The 16,417-nt window shown below is 46.5% G+C and overlaps 1 protein-coding gene and 1 long non-coding RNA gene across 2 annotated transcripts in view; both read right to left on the reverse strand.

Moving 5' to 3' along the window:
- The window catches only part of LOC148223471 (uncharacterized), a 94,871-nt gene extending 80,898 nt beyond the window's left edge, over window positions 1–13,973 (reverse strand). Inside the window, exon 1 of the long non-coding RNA XR_015804291.1 lies at window positions 12,940–13,973. This is a non-coding gene — a long non-coding RNA (uncharacterized LOC148223471). The remainder of the gene's footprint in view (window positions 1–12,939) is intronic.
- MAPK1IP1L (mitogen-activated protein kinase 1 interacting protein 1 like) lies at window positions 1,800–14,140 on the reverse strand. The gene is made up of 4 exons (XM_014871440.2): window positions 14,054–14,140; window positions 6,186–6,213; window positions 4,948–5,661; window positions 1,800–4,484 (listed from the first exon to the last, which is right to left on the reverse strand). Exons 2-4 carry the CDS (start codon window positions 6,207–6,209, stop codon window positions 4,473–4,475), a joined length of 750 nt encoding a protein of 249 aa, XP_014726926.1. The 5' UTR covers window positions 6,210–6,213; window positions 14,054–14,140; the 3' UTR covers window positions 1,800–4,472.
- Window positions 14,141–16,417: the final 2,277 nt, after the last annotated feature.

The raw sequence follows: 16,417 nt of genomic DNA on the forward strand, positions 1-16,417 counted from the left end.
GCAGCTGTCTCTGGGATAAGCAGACCCTGGTGTGGGACACTGGGAATTATTCCTGCTGCATGGATGCACTGACTGGAAGCTTTGTGTGAAAGCTGAGAGCTGTGTTTTTTCATTTCCCGAGTGATACTCAGACACCAGTGCCTGGGGAATTATGGCTGTTTGGTGTGTATGGAATTGCCCTCTAACAACTGAACTCTGAGCTTAACTTATTAAATAATTAATATTAATAAAAATATGCAAGGAATGTTCCATCCTCCCACAGATGCTGAAGGGCTCTCACTGCAGAGGCTCAGAACAGCCTTCCTAGCAGAGTGGAAGGGGTCCCTGCCCACAGCATGGGGTGGAATGAGAGGCTTTTAAGGCCCCTTCCAACCCAAACCACTCTGGGATCACCATCTCTCTCTCGGGACAGTTTGGCCTGGCTGGGCAGTGAATCCATTGATGTCTGGACACAGCAATGGATCTGGACTCACCCACAGGAGTTTGGGCACCTGCCTTCACAGGAGAGGAGCAGAACTGACACATGCAGAGGTGCATGAACTGTGCACTGACCACTCTGCAACACCTGGAAGTGCTTTTACTCATAAGAATTATATAGATAAATATCACTTAGAACCACTGAATCCTTTAGGTTGGAGAAGACCTCTAAGATCAAGTCCAACCAAGCCCAGCACTACCAAGGCCACCACTGTCCCATGTCCCCAAGTGCCACATCCACATGGCTTTTAAATCCCTGCAGGGATGGTGAGTCCAGCACTTCCCTGGGCAGCTGTGCCAGGGCTGGATCATTCTTTCCAGGAGGAAATTTTCTTTAATATCCAATCTAAACCTCCCCTGGTGCAGTTTAAAGTAATTTCCTCTCATCCAGTCCCTTGTCCCCTGGGAGCAGAGCCTGGCCCCTACCTGGCTGCACCCAGGGAGTTGTGCAGATACAGAAGGTTCCCCCTGAGCCTCCTTTTCTCCAGGCTGAGCCCCTTTCCCAGCTCCCTCAGCTGCTCCTCGTAGAGGACTTGGTCCCTCAAAAATATCCAACTGAAGTTTTCTGGGTCTGCAGGGCAGCAATTAACATAATTGGATCTGCATGGCAGTGTCTTTACTGATGCACAGGAGTTGCAGACAGAATTCATTTGAGAAATCCAGAGGAAGGGACAATTCCACAGCTGAACAGCCAGGATAAAGCACTGCCCACACACTGCACTGTTCTATTAACAGATGTAAGGATTATTTTTGGACCATGGCCTAAAAAGAGCTTTTCTCAAGCCTTAAAGTGGATAAATAATTTTGTTTCTAGTCTTTCCTGTTCACTGCTGCCATTTTTACCTTCCCTGGAGGGTGAAGGTGTGAACCAAGGCAGCAGCACTGGCCAGCTCAGTGTGAACTGCTCTGCAAGCCAATATATGGAAATGCAGCCACAAGTGATGCCCAAATTTAGTAGTTCACACTGATGCCAAGCCCTGGAGTTTCTGTAATTCACTTTATCCCACCAGACTCCTGGTAAGTGTGCAAGAACAGTGGTTTGGGGGTCACTTACCACATCCACGTGTGTCACACTAGCACAGGAATTGTTCAGTGGCAGGGAAAACACACACACACAACTTTTCACAGGTAAAAATCAGTCCCATTCCTCCTCTGGAACAAGCAAGACCAGATCTTTTCTCTCCAAATTACCAAGGAATTTGTGAACAGGCAGTACCTGGGGCTGACATGCTACACCAGAGCCATGGTCATATCCACATTTAATATCCCCTATGTACAGGCTGGAAATATCACAAAAGGAAGAGGAAAAACACTCACAGAAGTCAAGTAATTCTGATTTTATATTCAGGCTTTGCAAATCAAGGATGTCCTATTTTTACTATTCATTCAAGGCAATAGTCTACACAGGCATGTCAAAAGCAGGAATTGAAAAACAGTGAACACAACAGTCTTGAAAATACGTTTAATGTCTAATCTTATACAAAAGTGACAGCATTTTCAAAAAAATATCAAATCCTGTATTTATAGCTTCTCACTATCATACAGCAATATTTGTTTCATCTAAAGAAAATACAGCAGCAGGTGATAATCTATACTTTAAAGATGTGATTGCTTATATTTCATATTGTAAACAAATGCAGTATGTCAACCTCAAAGCACAAGTCAAAACGAACTCCTCAGCAATTGAACTCAAAATGATGCATAGAAATGTACAAATTCCATTGCAAAAGCTTCAGGCCAGAAGTTGCTCACACTTGACATAACATGTGATAAAGTTACTACACGGTATATAGTGACACCTTGAGTTTTTACACAATAGATTAACAGGAATACCCTTTTCACTGCTATGCAAAGAACTCTGCTCACAAAAACAAAGGGGTTATGAAACAGTTTTCATGACCTCAAGAAATACGAATATACATTGAAAAACATCCCATATATATTGAATTTTAGCCTAAATGTTCCAGTAATAAATCCTGCCTATTTCAGGAAGAACCTAGAAGTCTAGTTACTTTTACAAAACCCCTTTCCAAAAATCATTACTTGCTACTTTTGCTTTATCCTTTCCTACCTCTTCCCATTCCCTGCAGAGACATATGGCCAGTGCAATTCCAACTGGAGTGCTGCTACTGCATGATCCATTCGTTTGGAATAAATGTTTTTTCATTACAATGATTTACAGTCTAAGGCTGCAGGTATCAAAAAAGCACTTGAGCAAATGCAGTCAATGTTGCTTATGTTAATTTTTAATTAGTCTTGCCAAGTCTGCTTGGGGGGCAACTGGGGTTTTTTTAAGGTTAGTGAAGACTTGCACTTTTGGTTCTTATTTCAAGGGTTAAGTTGCTGGGGTTTAAGTTGAAATGTTAAAGTATTTTTGTTCAGCTCCAGTACTGTCTCCTTAAAACAAAAAATAGACATTCCTTTGCTATCATATTTCATTATGTTGGATTAAAGCAGTCACAGCTCAGCTGGCTTTCTCCTGCAAAAATGCTGTAGGATTTTGCCATAAAGGCTATGACCACCAAGGAGCATCACAGCCAGGTCACCCCATGTGCTTTTAGAGTGTCCATCACACGCATGCAGGAAGCCACAAAGGTACTGGAAGAGAATTAACTCGTGTTCACAGTTCCATGATACAAAGACTCCCTAATGAGCTACCATGTGAAGCAAAATCTGTTCCTAATTCTACCCACAGAGGCTAAGCTAGGAGATCCCCAGCTGGGGAGGAAACAATCTGTCCGTGGTCCAAGTGTAGGCCATGAAGTACCACCAAGAGACGTGGCTGTGTCTTGGCAAACCCCTCGGATGTGCTTGGCACAGGTATGGCAAGAACACGAAAACTCAAGGCAGTGCCCCTTGGGAGAGGCAGCTGCACAGCAGTGCACAGGCTTCCTGACATTCAATTTCTCCCAAATTCCACCTTCTCAGTGAGGTATGCAGACACCCAGCTGGGCACAGGGGGCTGCTCCCAGGGACAGCACACGAGACCCCCTCGCACCCAACCGCGGCAACGAGGATCTCTGTCCTGACACAACTGTGCCAAAAACTGCTGGGAAGGGAATGCTCAGGTTGGGTTTTAAGCTCAAGTTCAGTTTCCAGGGACTCTGAAAAAGTCTGCCAGGTTAACACAACCCAGCAGCCAAGTTAAATTTGAAATGACTAGAACCCAGGTCAGAAATAGGGAAGTACCTACGTGGGGATCAGTTTCTCTTTACACAGACCAAGCCAAACTTCCAACCACAGAATGAGAACTGGCAACAGGATGTCCTCATTTGCATGCATAAAACTCACATTTTGCTGATTCAAAGTTAACTGCACATCCAGGTTATTTCATTTGCACAGGAATGCCTGTTTGTGAACACCAACAGTGTGCTGACAAGTCACACCAAGGCTTCCAAACGTGGCTCTTCTCCTCCATAGTCCCAGACTGAGCAATTGGTTTGAGTATGTACAAAATGCTGAGAAAACCTTCGAGTTCACATGCTCTGTCTTGTTAGTTTGAATTACCATAGCACGTTCAAAAATTAGGCTTCTTGACTAAAATGTTGAAACACTTTCTCTATTGACTTTTTAGAATAACCTGAAAATAGACAAAATATGACTATCCATCTGTTCAATGACCAGCAGGAGTCTGGCAACGAGACTTAAAGCATTAATGGAAATTGAAGAATTAACTTTTTTTTTAATTCCGTGGGCCTGATTCTTTATAATCCTTACATGGCAACTCCTGTTTTTCCATGGAATACTTGCCAACATAAGAACCACAGGTGTGTTAGTTGATTTCTTCTCTTTGTGTTTCACTCGATTAAACCAAATAATTATGCCAGCACATGAGCAAGGTAAATTGATGTAAACTGCTCCTTCATACCTCAAATGCACATACAAGAGGCAATATTCTTCATAGCCCCATACATTACTGAAACAAAAACTTTAAAAATCTCTGTAAGTAGTGGATGAAGGTGGAAAACTACAGTATTTTGTTGCCCAGAACGTATTCAGCGGTAAGGCTGCAAGAGACAATAAGGCATGGTCAGTTCATTCACAGTTACAAATATTGTTAACTAATCACAAATTCACCCCTATATTTTGTTATTCCCTCCCCACTGCTCTATCAGCAATCTCTCCAGATTAGAGAGATTAGAGTATTTTCTCTTTCAGAATTATTACAATGCTTTCCCCCACTTTTTTGGCTTTTAGAGTTTTTCCAAGCAGTGGAAGACCACTATAATGTGAGACATGCTTCAATGTAACAAAATTTAGCCATTCTAGTGTATATTTACACTAGAATGTGTAACTGTATTTCCCCTAGTATTACTATCTTTAATATTTAGCAAGTTGCTGTTATCCCACTGACTTGAGGAATAAAACAGAGGTGCTGAAACTCCTTACCTGCACTAACAGGTTACAGGCTACTAAATTTCCCCACTTAAAACACTTTACAGTAATTTGAGACCAAAATGAAATACTCACATGGGGACCACCAGGCATTGATGGAGCACCAGCAGGACCAGATGGCACTTGAAAAGGATTAGGGGGCGTAGGATATAGTCCTGGAGCTGGATATGATCCTGTGGGTGGAGGGAATGGCCCGGGCGGTGACGGTCCCCACGTTCCAGGCGGGACCGTACCCCACGGTACTGTCGGCGCAGCCCCTGGAGTCTGGGTAGGAGTGGAATATGGCCCTGGGGGTGGATATGGCATGCTGGGAGCAGGATACTGCCCTCCCATTGTTGGTCCCCATGCTCCAGAGGGCATGGATCCCCATGGCCCAACAGGAGCAGGAGGTGCAGCTGGCTCTGTTGGACCTCCGTAAGGTCGTGGAAGCTCTGGAAAGGGCATATTTGGTGGAGGGTACTGCCCTGGAGGGACAGGACCTGGCACAGTTGGGGGTGGATATGGACCACCAGGAGGAGGGCAGGAGGGTCCAGTAGGAGGAGGAGGAAATGGAGCAGGCGGTCCCGGGGGCATTGAAGGATACATTCCCGTGGGAGGAGGTCCGAAGGGCACGCTGGAAGCCGATGTGTTTGGTGGCAGTCCCGTTGGAGTCATAGGGGGGGCGCTGGGGTTATTCCAAGGGTTGGAAGCCGGCCAGCCCTGCGGAGGCTGCCCGGGCTGCTGGCCAGGCTTGGTGCTGCTCACTTTGGAGGTTTTAGCAGGCGACTGGTCTGGTAAAGCATCTGCCAACTGAAAGACAAAGAGCCGGTGAGAAGGGAGCGTGCCCGCAGGAACTGCCGGCTGCAGACATCCCCCCACCACGTGGGCACAACCCCAGCTGCCGGAGCAGCGGCAGCAGGAGAGCTCTGCGGGCTGCACAGAGATGATTACATTCATTTTTGTGCGGCTCCTATCACTAAGGCAGCACAGGCATTCTGACAGGCCGCAGTTAAAAAGCCAGAGATAAAAGGCGACCCCACCACACGGAACAACAGGCAACTGCAGCACAAACCTGAAAACATTTCCCTACATTTCCATTACAACTATCCTGATGCCAGGAAAGCACAGCTCCTTTGTTAATGTCACAGGAGAGAACCCACGAGGCACCCAGCAGCTTCCGATGTTTAGTCCAGAGATTGCTACATCTACCCAAAAGGAAAACACCACGACTGAGACACAGAGGAAATCTCCCCTTTTCCTTCGAAAAACTATGTCAGCTTTTGGAATAATCAACACAACTGGCTGATCTTCAGGAAAGAAAAACTGTTACTTACCGAAAAATCATCAGTTCCAGACATTGTGCTGAAAAGTAAGGTAAGATAAAGTGAAATTTGTTGAAAATAATAAAGGTATTTTTAAGCAAGACTTCATGAGACATCTGCATTTGTCTCATCTGGAGCACAGCAGGTGCTGAACCAGCAGCACCTCGTGGTGCCTCGGTTCCAGTGCCTCTGGCCCACACCAGCTCCTGGAGCACAGATCAGGGTGATCAGTGCCCGTGGCTGCTGGGACACCTGTGCCAGGTGTTGCTTTGGGGATCCCCAGTTAGTGAGATAATGGGAATAAATTTATTCTTTTTGTGTTTTAGCCCTGGATTTATTGCTGTCCCAGCTGCCTCCCTGTGCTCAGAGAGCGACCCAAACACCTTTCTCTGGACGAAGTTCCCATGAAAAGGAAAGTCCTGAGCCTCCACCTGCCTCCTCTCAGACAGGTGTGACACAGGATGTAAATGGGTCACATCGCAATAAGGGAAAATATTTTAAGCATTGATATGGAGCCTGCCCAGACAGGGATGTCTGGGAAGGATTCCAGGTGTTTTCTAAACTTGGAAATTGGATTTGGAAAAAGTATAGCAGGATTCTTGTGGCTGAAGTCAATGCCTCTAAACCAAAACATGATTAAATCAGAGAATCATGGAATGGTTTGGGTTGGAAGGGACATTAAAGATCACCTAGTTACAACCTCCAGGGTGGGCAGGGACATCTTCCACTATTCCAGGTTGCTCCAACCCCATCCAGCCTGGCCTTGGACACTTCCAGAGATCCAGGGGCAGCCACAGCATCTCTAGGCACCCTGTGCCAGGGCCTCACCACCCTCAAAATTCTTCCCAATATCCCATCCATCCCTGCCCTCTGGCAGTGGGAAGCCATTCCCTGTGTCCTGTCCCTCCATCCCTTGTCCCCAGTCCCTCTCCAGCTCTCCTGGAGCCCCTTTAGGCTCTGCAAGGGGCTCTGAGCTCTCCCTGGAGCCTTCTCCTCTCCAGGAGAACACTCCCAGCTCTCCCAGCCTGGCTCCAGAGCAGAGGGCCTCCAGCTCTGGGAGCATCTTCATGGCCTTGTCCCAATAGGTGACTGTCCTTCTAATGTTGGGGACCTCAGAACTGGAATCCCCACACGGATCTTATTGCCAAAAATAAAAGAACTATAGCTTGAAGACGGTTTATCCTCCAATTATTTCAGAATAAACAATAACACAGAGGATGCTCTTATTTACGTTCACCAACTGCAGCAATTGACTACAGAGGTGTCACTAATACGTATCCAACTTCCAACCTCTCCACACTTAAAAAAAATAGTCACCAAAATATAGGGACCAATTAGCCATATTAAGAAATAACCAGAGGTGAGGAGCTGTTAAAAAGATGACCAAGAGCAGCCAGAAAGTTTCAGGGGAGAGTGTAGGAGCCAGAAAGGAACATAAGAGGAGAAAAAAATGTAAAATGGAAGTCAAGAGTACAAATACTACTGCAAAGATGGTTCCCACAAAACAAAATCCTTGCATTCCCCTTGTTGATGGTGAAGAACTGCCTTCTGAGACAGAGAATGGTCTCAGGGATGGAGTCTGTACAGAAAGCCCAGATCAAATAGGTTTATAAGCTCCCTTAGATTAATATATATCCACATTATTTACATTATAGTATTTATACAGTCTTCTCTGAAACGGTATTGTAAGTTTGTTACTATCTACACAATCTCCTGATCCCAGGACAATTCTGGATCAGCATCCCATTTTATCTTAACAATGACCAGTAGAGAAGAACAGGAACAGGAATGACACTCAATGAGTCCAAGCTCAGACTCTTCCTAAGCTGTAGGCAATTTCCATGGAGCAATAACCCTCAAATAATTCCTTTTTCATAAACACATCCAGTTTCCTCACTTAGATGAGGGGATGTCTCATTTGCCCACTTCAGAGTTGTTCCTACAACACCCACTGGCAAGGAACTCCACAGGCTGCTATTTGTTGCACAAAAGCCACCTCCTTTTTTTGTTCTAAACCTGGATTTTACTAGTTTCACTTGTTGCTCCTCCATTCTTGCAGCTGAGGAGATCAGCAAATCTATTCTTATCCACCCTGCCCATGCTGATCATGATCCTTCAGATTTTTACCATTTTCTTTCAGCTCTCCCTTCTCCAGGCTGAGCTCCCCTGACCCTCGTGCAGCAGCTCTTCCCACCTTTGATTATTCTCCCTGCCTCAATTTAAGGCTTTTCCAAGTCTTTTTTATCTTTTGGGATGAATGACAAGAAAGAGCCACAGAGAATTGAAGATGTGGGATAACCATTGATTTATACAGTATCTTAATTATGCTCTGGTTTGTCTCCTATTTCCTTCCTAATACTTCTTAATTTTTCAGCTGCTTTTAGATCCCTATGGAACTGACACTTCTGTGGCAATAATTCACTTCTCAGTGTCAAGGGTCAGCCCAGCATTTTATATGTGAAATTATATGCACCACTCTACATTTATCTACTCTGAATCACAGCAGATTTATTGCCATTGAATTATTTCTGCCAATTTATTACCTAATCCTTACTTTCCTGAATGGCTTTGTATCAACAAGACACTGCTCATCTCATTTCCCAAATTATATATGATCACATGGAACAACCCAGACCTCTGTGGAAACACAGTGAACTTTTCAAGTTACACCTAATAAGTTAAATAACCCTTTTAAGAAATGCCTTGTAATTTAAATAAACCTTTCAAGAAATATCTTGTAATTTAAATAAACCTTTCATGAAACACTTAATAGTTTAAATAAACCTTTTAAGAAATATGTATCTACAAAGTTGATGGAATTCAGTGCCTAATTGCATGAATATAAAGGTTTGTTAAAATTCCAGTATTAATTTATAACAGTAGTTGTTCTTTCAAGCAAGGACTCTTTGTCTCAGATGTTCAGACCAAGAACTATTTGTTTAAAATTGAGAAACCAACTGAATTACATCAGGGAAGTGGTTTCTGCTCCTGTTATTAACAGCTCAGCTGTCTGAGACATATCCACAAGAAACTCAATTTCTCTTCAAGAAATACCTCTTCTGCTAAGAAGTAATTTATTTTTGCAATTAACCACCCTCAGTAATAATAAGTTGGCAGGTGCTTTTTGGTGGTACTGTAGTTCAATTTACCTCCATGGACAGAGAAGCTACTTAATATAACCCCAAAAATAAAGGAAAACAATCATTAATATACAGACAAGTACAAAAAGTTCTACATAAGGGCACAGATGATAATAATAATCATCTTCATCATAATCAGGTTATTAAAAAACACCACCAAAACAGGTAAAGAGAATCCTCATTTCTTCAGGCAGATGGAGAGATGGGATAAGACCAAGTGAAAACCAGATCTGTAACAGATTGAAAAAAGTCCACAGAAGAAGTTGGAACATTTGCTGCGAGGGAGAGAAGGAAGAGAAGAAATAAAACTAAAGGAGAACTCAGAAGAAAATCCTGTGATCTGTCACAAAAGTGTCAGAGAGGAGTAAATTCAAGTCAAGCAGTGGGTGAACACTTAAAACAGGCCTGCTTCCCAAATATCAGTTAATATCTCAAATATTGGTTAGCAGATCATTCCCAAATATTTCAGTGCCATGAAAATGAAGGGAATAATTCTGCTGCATGATTTATCGAAAAAAAAAAAAAAAAGGTAGTTAAGCATAGCTTATAATGAGATTTAGTGGCTTTTTTACTTTGGCAAGCAGACAAGAGCAACATTTGTTGGCAACATTTGGGATAACTGAGCCCATGCCAAGCATGTCAAGGATCCTCTTGCAGACAGGATGGCCTATTTCAGGGATGTTTAAAAAACAGACATTTAATCTGGGTACTGCCACCTTCATTTCATAAAAAAGAAACTGAAATTACCCTTAACATTCAGACAACATATGAACTCAGCTGTACTTAAACCTGCAATCTATATTCCATTCAGGCTATTCAACACTAGTTAAAGAATTCCAGTCAAAATCTTACAGGAATATCAATTATATTATTACAATTATTGCCCAAGGCATTCACATGCTCACTAATTAAACTCAGAGACGGTGTCAGACAGAAGACCTCCAAGTAACTAAATTTTAAATCCCTCCTGGTCACACATGGGCTCAAGATTTTAGAACAAAAACCCCACACTGAACGGTGGCTTGATGGGATTTTTAGAGTCATCAGAATTAACCAATGGAGTCCTGAATTAACCAATTATCTCTTGAAGCTTTCCTGGTGCACAGGCACTGATCTCAGCAGAGAGAAACCCATTCGTGTAACAGCCATTCATTCTGCCACATTTAAACTCTACTCCAAATGATCTTCCCTGCAGTTGGGATGAAAAAGAGCAAATGGAAGGAGGGTTCAGGAGTTAAAGTCATTTGGCAGGGAGCAGAAAGACAACAGAGCTGGCAGCACTCAAAGTGAAGTCCTGCTGCATCCACTGTGCTGTAAGATAAGATTCCCTTTGTTTTCCGAAGGCCAACGCCCCTGGAAACATCTCTGCCTTTCCAGAAGCCCAGAGCCTGCCAGCTCCAGCTCTGCTGGTCAGGGCATCACCTCTCAGCCACCTCGGAGCACACAAACGGCCAGAAGCACGAAACTGGAGCGAGGGATGGAGAGAGATGATCAATGCCTGCAAAAAAAAGGCTGCCACGAGCTGAATCCCTCTCACCCTTTATCCTGAAGAGCCATGAGAGGCAGGAAGGACTTCACTGCACCTGCCCAGAAATGACACCCTGCAAAACCTTCAGGCCACAGGCCAAGGCCTCCAGGATATCGATGAGCTGCTCCCAAAAATTACCAGCAGGTAGGTGAGATGAGCGAGGCTGCACTGGGAAGAGAGAAAGGCTGGGAAGCACAATTCCAACACAGCTCTGGCAGGAGAGTTCTCCCAACAGCCTTCACAACCAACTGGTGACTCTCAGAGAGGTCTGTGGAGCGCCTGTTTCTGGGAGCGTGGTGCTACGTGTGCCGTGCTAAATCCGTCCTACTAAACAGCTTCTGCAACAAACCAGCTCCACGCTGGTTTTTTCAGCTCTAAACCTTCTTGGATTGCATCCATCTCACTGAAACTATGATGTAGTAGCAATTTTTCCCATGCTTTGGCCTTTCCTGGCTTTTATCCACCATCAGTCCTTACAGACCCTTGTTAGCAAGAGCTGTCCAAAGCATTTTTTCTTCCTTACCCAAAACTAAGCATCAACTGATTTCCTTTTTCTTTCTTTTTTTTGAGTTGTATGACATTTTTCCAACACTTGATGTGACAGATTTAGTTCCTGTCTCCAAGATCATCTTTCAAACACAGAAAAAGGTTTTCTGGATATGCAACAGGCTGTGCTGCATTTCCACAGGGTGGCACGGCTGCCTCGGCAGAGAGGTTCCTTTGTCACTCTAACATGACTAATTCCTACCAGCATAACCTCATCCACAACAGGATTTCTGCCCACATAAGTGTAACTACCCAACATAGCACACGGAGAAAATGGAAGAGACACCAAGTCTTTGACGGCTTCTAAATGTTTTCTAAAATATGCAAATTTCTGCAGATTCAGGCATTAAATATCAACACTTCAGAGCCTTTAAAGAATCCCAGAATGGTTTGGGTTGGAAGGGATCTTAAAGCCCATCTTGTTCCACTCCCTGCCATGGGCAGGGACACCTTCCTCCACTAGACCAGGCTACTCCAGGCCCCATCCACTTCCAGGGATGGGGCAGCCACAGATTCTCTGGGCACCCCAGGGCCTCCCCACCCTCACCGGGAAGAATTCCTTCCCAGTATCCCATCCCATCCTCTGGCAGTGGGAAGCCATTCCCCCTTGTCCTGTCACTCCATGCTCTTTTAAGCAGCCCCTCTCCACCTTTCTTGCAGATTCTTCTTCTTAGGTACTGGAAGGCCACAATTAGATCACCTCAAAGCCTTCTCTTCTCCAAGCTGGACCATCCCAACACTCTCAGCCTTTCCTCACAGGAGAGCTGCTGCAGCCCTCTGATCATCTTGGTGGCCTCCTCTGGCCCTTTCCCCATCTTTAAAGCCTCCCCAGTGCTCACATACCATAAAATAATTTGGTGTGCCCTGGGTGTTTATCCATTGGGAGAAAAAAGTTAATTGACAAACTAAACCAACAGCTACGTCATCAATGGCAATGAGAAGTTTGGGGACATTTCTGCCCCTTTCCCTGTCTGTTATAAATGAAAAAAAATTTACAAAAGTTAGTTTTCAGATTTTCAGGACAGATGTCATTAATACTGACAACCAAATTGTGGCATTTGTTATAAATTGTCAACTACCAAAAAAGAAAATAATTATTCAGAACAGAGGTCCTGGCAGTTTCCAAGGCCTGTAAAACACAAAGCCAGAAGGATCTGTGATCTGTGCCAGCTCTTCATCCTCATCAGGCCATTCAGTTTCACAGCTGCCTCCCCACCAAGCCCAGAGCTGATCCCTTCCTCTGGTCCCCAAACCCAGCCCATCTGTCCCCCACACCCAGCAGGCACAGAGCACGAGGAGGTGCCTTGTTTGTGTGCCAGCTGTGACACAAAGTCAGGGCACAACAGAGAGTCTCCCCTGCCAAAGATGCCTCCTGCCCACACCACCCAACCCTGGGAATCCTGAAAAAGATCTATTAGTCCAACAGCTTGGAATGATTAAAACTGATCTTTCAGAGTTGCTTCTAAATTATCTTGAGAGCTACAGAGTCTGACATCACAGAATCCCAGAACAGTCTGGGTACGAAGGGACCTTAAAGCTCATCTCATTCCACCCCCTGCCATGGGCAGGGACACCTTCCACTATCCCAGGCTGCTCCAAGCCCATCCAACCTGACCTGGAACATTTCCAGGGATGGGACAGCCACAGCTTTCCTGGGCAGCCTCTGTCCTCCTCTCAAGCATTATCAGCTTAATTATTGTAATTGTTTTGGATGAAATAAGCACACTGACTCTGAGGAGTGACTATCAAACAGCTTCACTGCAGGGTTTTGGTGTGTCACCCCCTAATAAAACATCAAACCCATGTGCCACATTCCAGCTGTAACCCCACCTCTGACACACAAACCCAGACACTTTTCTGCTCCTTGGCAGAGGCTTTTTCCCAGGAAAACAGCTTTTCAGGATTCACACCTGGCACCTTTCTTCAACTGGCACTGCTAAAATGCACTTGAGTGAACTCAAGCTTCAAGAACACCCAAAATGCTTTCCAGGACTGGCCTGATATTCACCACAATTTTTTCCTTCAGCCCCTGATCTCCACAGGTCCCGGGAAGGGCAGTTTCAGGGCGTGTCATTTTGGTTTCCAAAAGACAAAGCAGCTACTTTTGTTCTTACACCACCGGCAATAAGGCCGAGTACCATGAGATGAGCACCGTTTTCCAGGGAATTCACCTGGAAACAAGTTTTCCGTCAGAAACAAAACCTGTCAGGCGGGCAGCACTGATACCACACAGTGCTGGTCCTCCCCTGTAAGCCAGCTGCCTTAAATTTGATAAAACAACTTCTCATCAACTCTGAAAAACTGGCTTTCCCGAGCCCTTCTTTAGAAAGGAAGCTTTAAGTGAAAGCCACTATATGCAATCCACATTCATTGATGCGCTCATTAATAAACTACGATCACATAAAAAAAAAAAAAAAAACCCGAACAAATGTTTAACCCAGCCAAGACAGCGCCGCCACCACCGCTACAGAGCCACCAGGCCCCGCCACGAGCGACCCTCGGTGCTCTGCAGGGAGCAGCACCGCCCGCCCCCCGCAGGCGGGGCGGCACCTCCGGCATGTCTGAGGCGCGGCCCGGCGGCTCCCCGGCCGCAGCCCCCCCCGGCCCTCCCGCGCTCCCCGCGGCGGCGCGGGGCCCGTGCTGGCGGCGGGGCCGGGTCGCGGTACCTGTGCGGGGGGAGCCGGTGCAGGCCCGGAGGGACGCGGCGGCCGCAGCTGCACCGCCACCGCGACGGGCACCGGAACCGGAACTGCGTCACGGCGGCCACACCCACCCCCGCCACAACGGAGGGGCGCGCGCTCGGCCACGCCCCTCTACGGCCGCGGTGTCACCGGCACCGCCCACCCTCCGTCTGGCCACGCCCCTTGCCCGCACGCAATGCGCGTCATAGGCCACACCCACCCACATGTCCACGCCCCACTTGTGTCCCCGCCCACAAATGGCGTCATAGGGCACGCCCATTCACCGCTAGGCCACGCCCATCCCGCCCATGAGTCGCGCTGTCTGGGTGGAGTCACGTGACAGCGAGTGCGGCCCCGCCGCTGCTGGCGCGCCGCGCCCCCCCCCCCCCCCGGGTCACGTGACGCCTCCCCTGAGGGGCGGGCGCGGCCCCTGAGGGGACCCGGCCTGGTGTCCCCGCAATGTCCCCGGGGCTCCGGGAGCTGCTGTTAAACAGCATTTCGCCACCATTCTCGCCGCTTTCATTAAAATAAAATACAAACTAATATCTTCATTTGTCGCCCCCCCCTCGTCCGTGAATCAAAATCTGCAGTTCAAGACCAGCAGCAGAAACCAGCAAAGTACTTACGTTTCTGTCCCTTCAACGGGAAAAAAATGGAAATATTCTTCATGTAAAAAAAAATAAAAATCAATTTAACTACTAAGAAATTAAAATGTTAATTCTGTGTACAATTTAAATTGTCATTGATGGTTCCAATAAAAGCTCCAAGAACATTGATTTGTTTAGATCTACAGCCACCCGCACAAACACTTCAGCAGAAGCTGCACAACTCCTGTCATGTTTAACAGTGTAATTAACAATCATATAAACAGTGTCATTAATAATCACATAAACAGCTGTTTCTCGTGGATCTCTATGGCTGCTGAAAATCCAGTTCTGATTTTCTTCTCACCCAGTAGGAACGTCTGAAGGCAATCCCGACAGCTCCAACAATTCCACCACGTTCCTGAGAGCCTTGTCCAAAATCTCCCTGAGCCCTGCCAGCCTTGGGGCCATCACCACTGGCCGGGATTCCCCCTCATCTTGCACAAAATCCCACCAGATTTTCATTTGAAGTTATCCCAAATCATCCAATTATCACGTTTCAAAGCTAAAGCTGCACCTGAAATCTGCGTTTTCCCTTTGCCCTCTCCCCGTGTGCCTCTGTGTCCCCAGCCCCTGTGGCACACGGCGTGGTTCCCTGCCCTGCCCTTCCCAGCAATGGCACTAATCCCGAGCCTTTCCATGCCCGGATCATTCCGTTAAACTCAGCAGAATCGCGGGCACGGGCGATGCCCAGCACATGCCGACCCGGCCGCTGGCGCCCTTCCCTTGGGAGTGAGCATCTATTTGTGCTTTTCAAGGTCATTATTCGGCTGTTTCTGAAGTAAGGAGGAAAATTCAGTGGCAGGAGCCAGGTGCTGGCAGGCCAGAAACCGCCGTGTCCTGGGCTGTGTTCCCAAAAGCGTGAGCAGCAGGAACAGGGGGTGAATCTGCCCCTCTGCTCCAGTTTCCTGAGACCCCACTGGAGTGTTGTGTCCAGCTCTGTGGCCCCCAAAATCAGAAGGAAGTGGAGCTGCTGGAGCAAGTCCAGAGGAAATCCAGGAGATGATGCGAGGGCTGGAGCCAGGCTGGGAAAGCTCTGTGTGTTCATCTGGAGAAGAAAATGCTCCAGGGAAAGCTCAGAGCCCCTTCCAGTGTTTAAAGGGTCTCCGGAGAGCTGGAGAGGGACTGGGGACAACGGATGGAGGGACAGGACACAGGGAATGGCTTCCACTGCCAGAGGGCAGGCATAGATGGGATATTGGGAAGAATTTTGAAGGTGGCGAGGCCCTGCACAGGGTGCCCAGAGAAGCTGTGGCTGCCCCTGGATCCCTGGAAGTGTTCCAGGCCAGGCTGGACAGGGCTTGGAGCAACATGGGATAGTGGAAGGTGTCCCTGCCCATGGTTGAGGATGGAACAAGGTGGTCTTTAATGTCCCTTCCAACACCAATCGTTCTGAAATTCTATGGTAGCTGTAACAGGCATGAAACTGCAATGTTTTTACTGACTAATTTTCATAAATAATCACTACCAAAACTAAATGGGCATTTGCTACAGACCCCATCCCATTAGGACATGACAACCTGCCCTCTGAATTAAATAAAAGCCATGGAAAATTTAGGCTGATTTCACAGCTCTTTCACAATTGCCTTTCTGAGTCCAGTGATCACTGGGAATTTCTGGAGGAGCAGCCCTTTCAGCATGGCCTCCTTGGGAGAAATGAGCAAATAAGAAAGAAATCAATCCTCCTCCCAGCTGTGTTCAGGGC

This window comes from Sturnus vulgaris, chromosome 6 (genome assembly GCF_052056855.1).
Source record: "Sturnus vulgaris isolate bStuVul1 chromosome 6, bStuVul1.hap1, whole genome shotgun sequence".
NCBI classification, from domain to species: Eukaryota; Metazoa; Chordata; class Aves; order Passeriformes; family Sturnidae; genus Sturnus; species Sturnus vulgaris.

Excerpts from the sequence above, each read along its gene's own strand:
- MAPK1IP1L (XM_014871440.2), bottom strand. The coding sequence starts at position 6,209 with ATGTCTGGAACTGATGATTTTTCG. Across the intron at positions 5,662-6,185 it reads CTGGAACTGATGATTTTTCG|TTGGCAGATGCTTTACCAGA; the intron begins GTAAGTAACAGT and ends TTTGTCTTTCAG.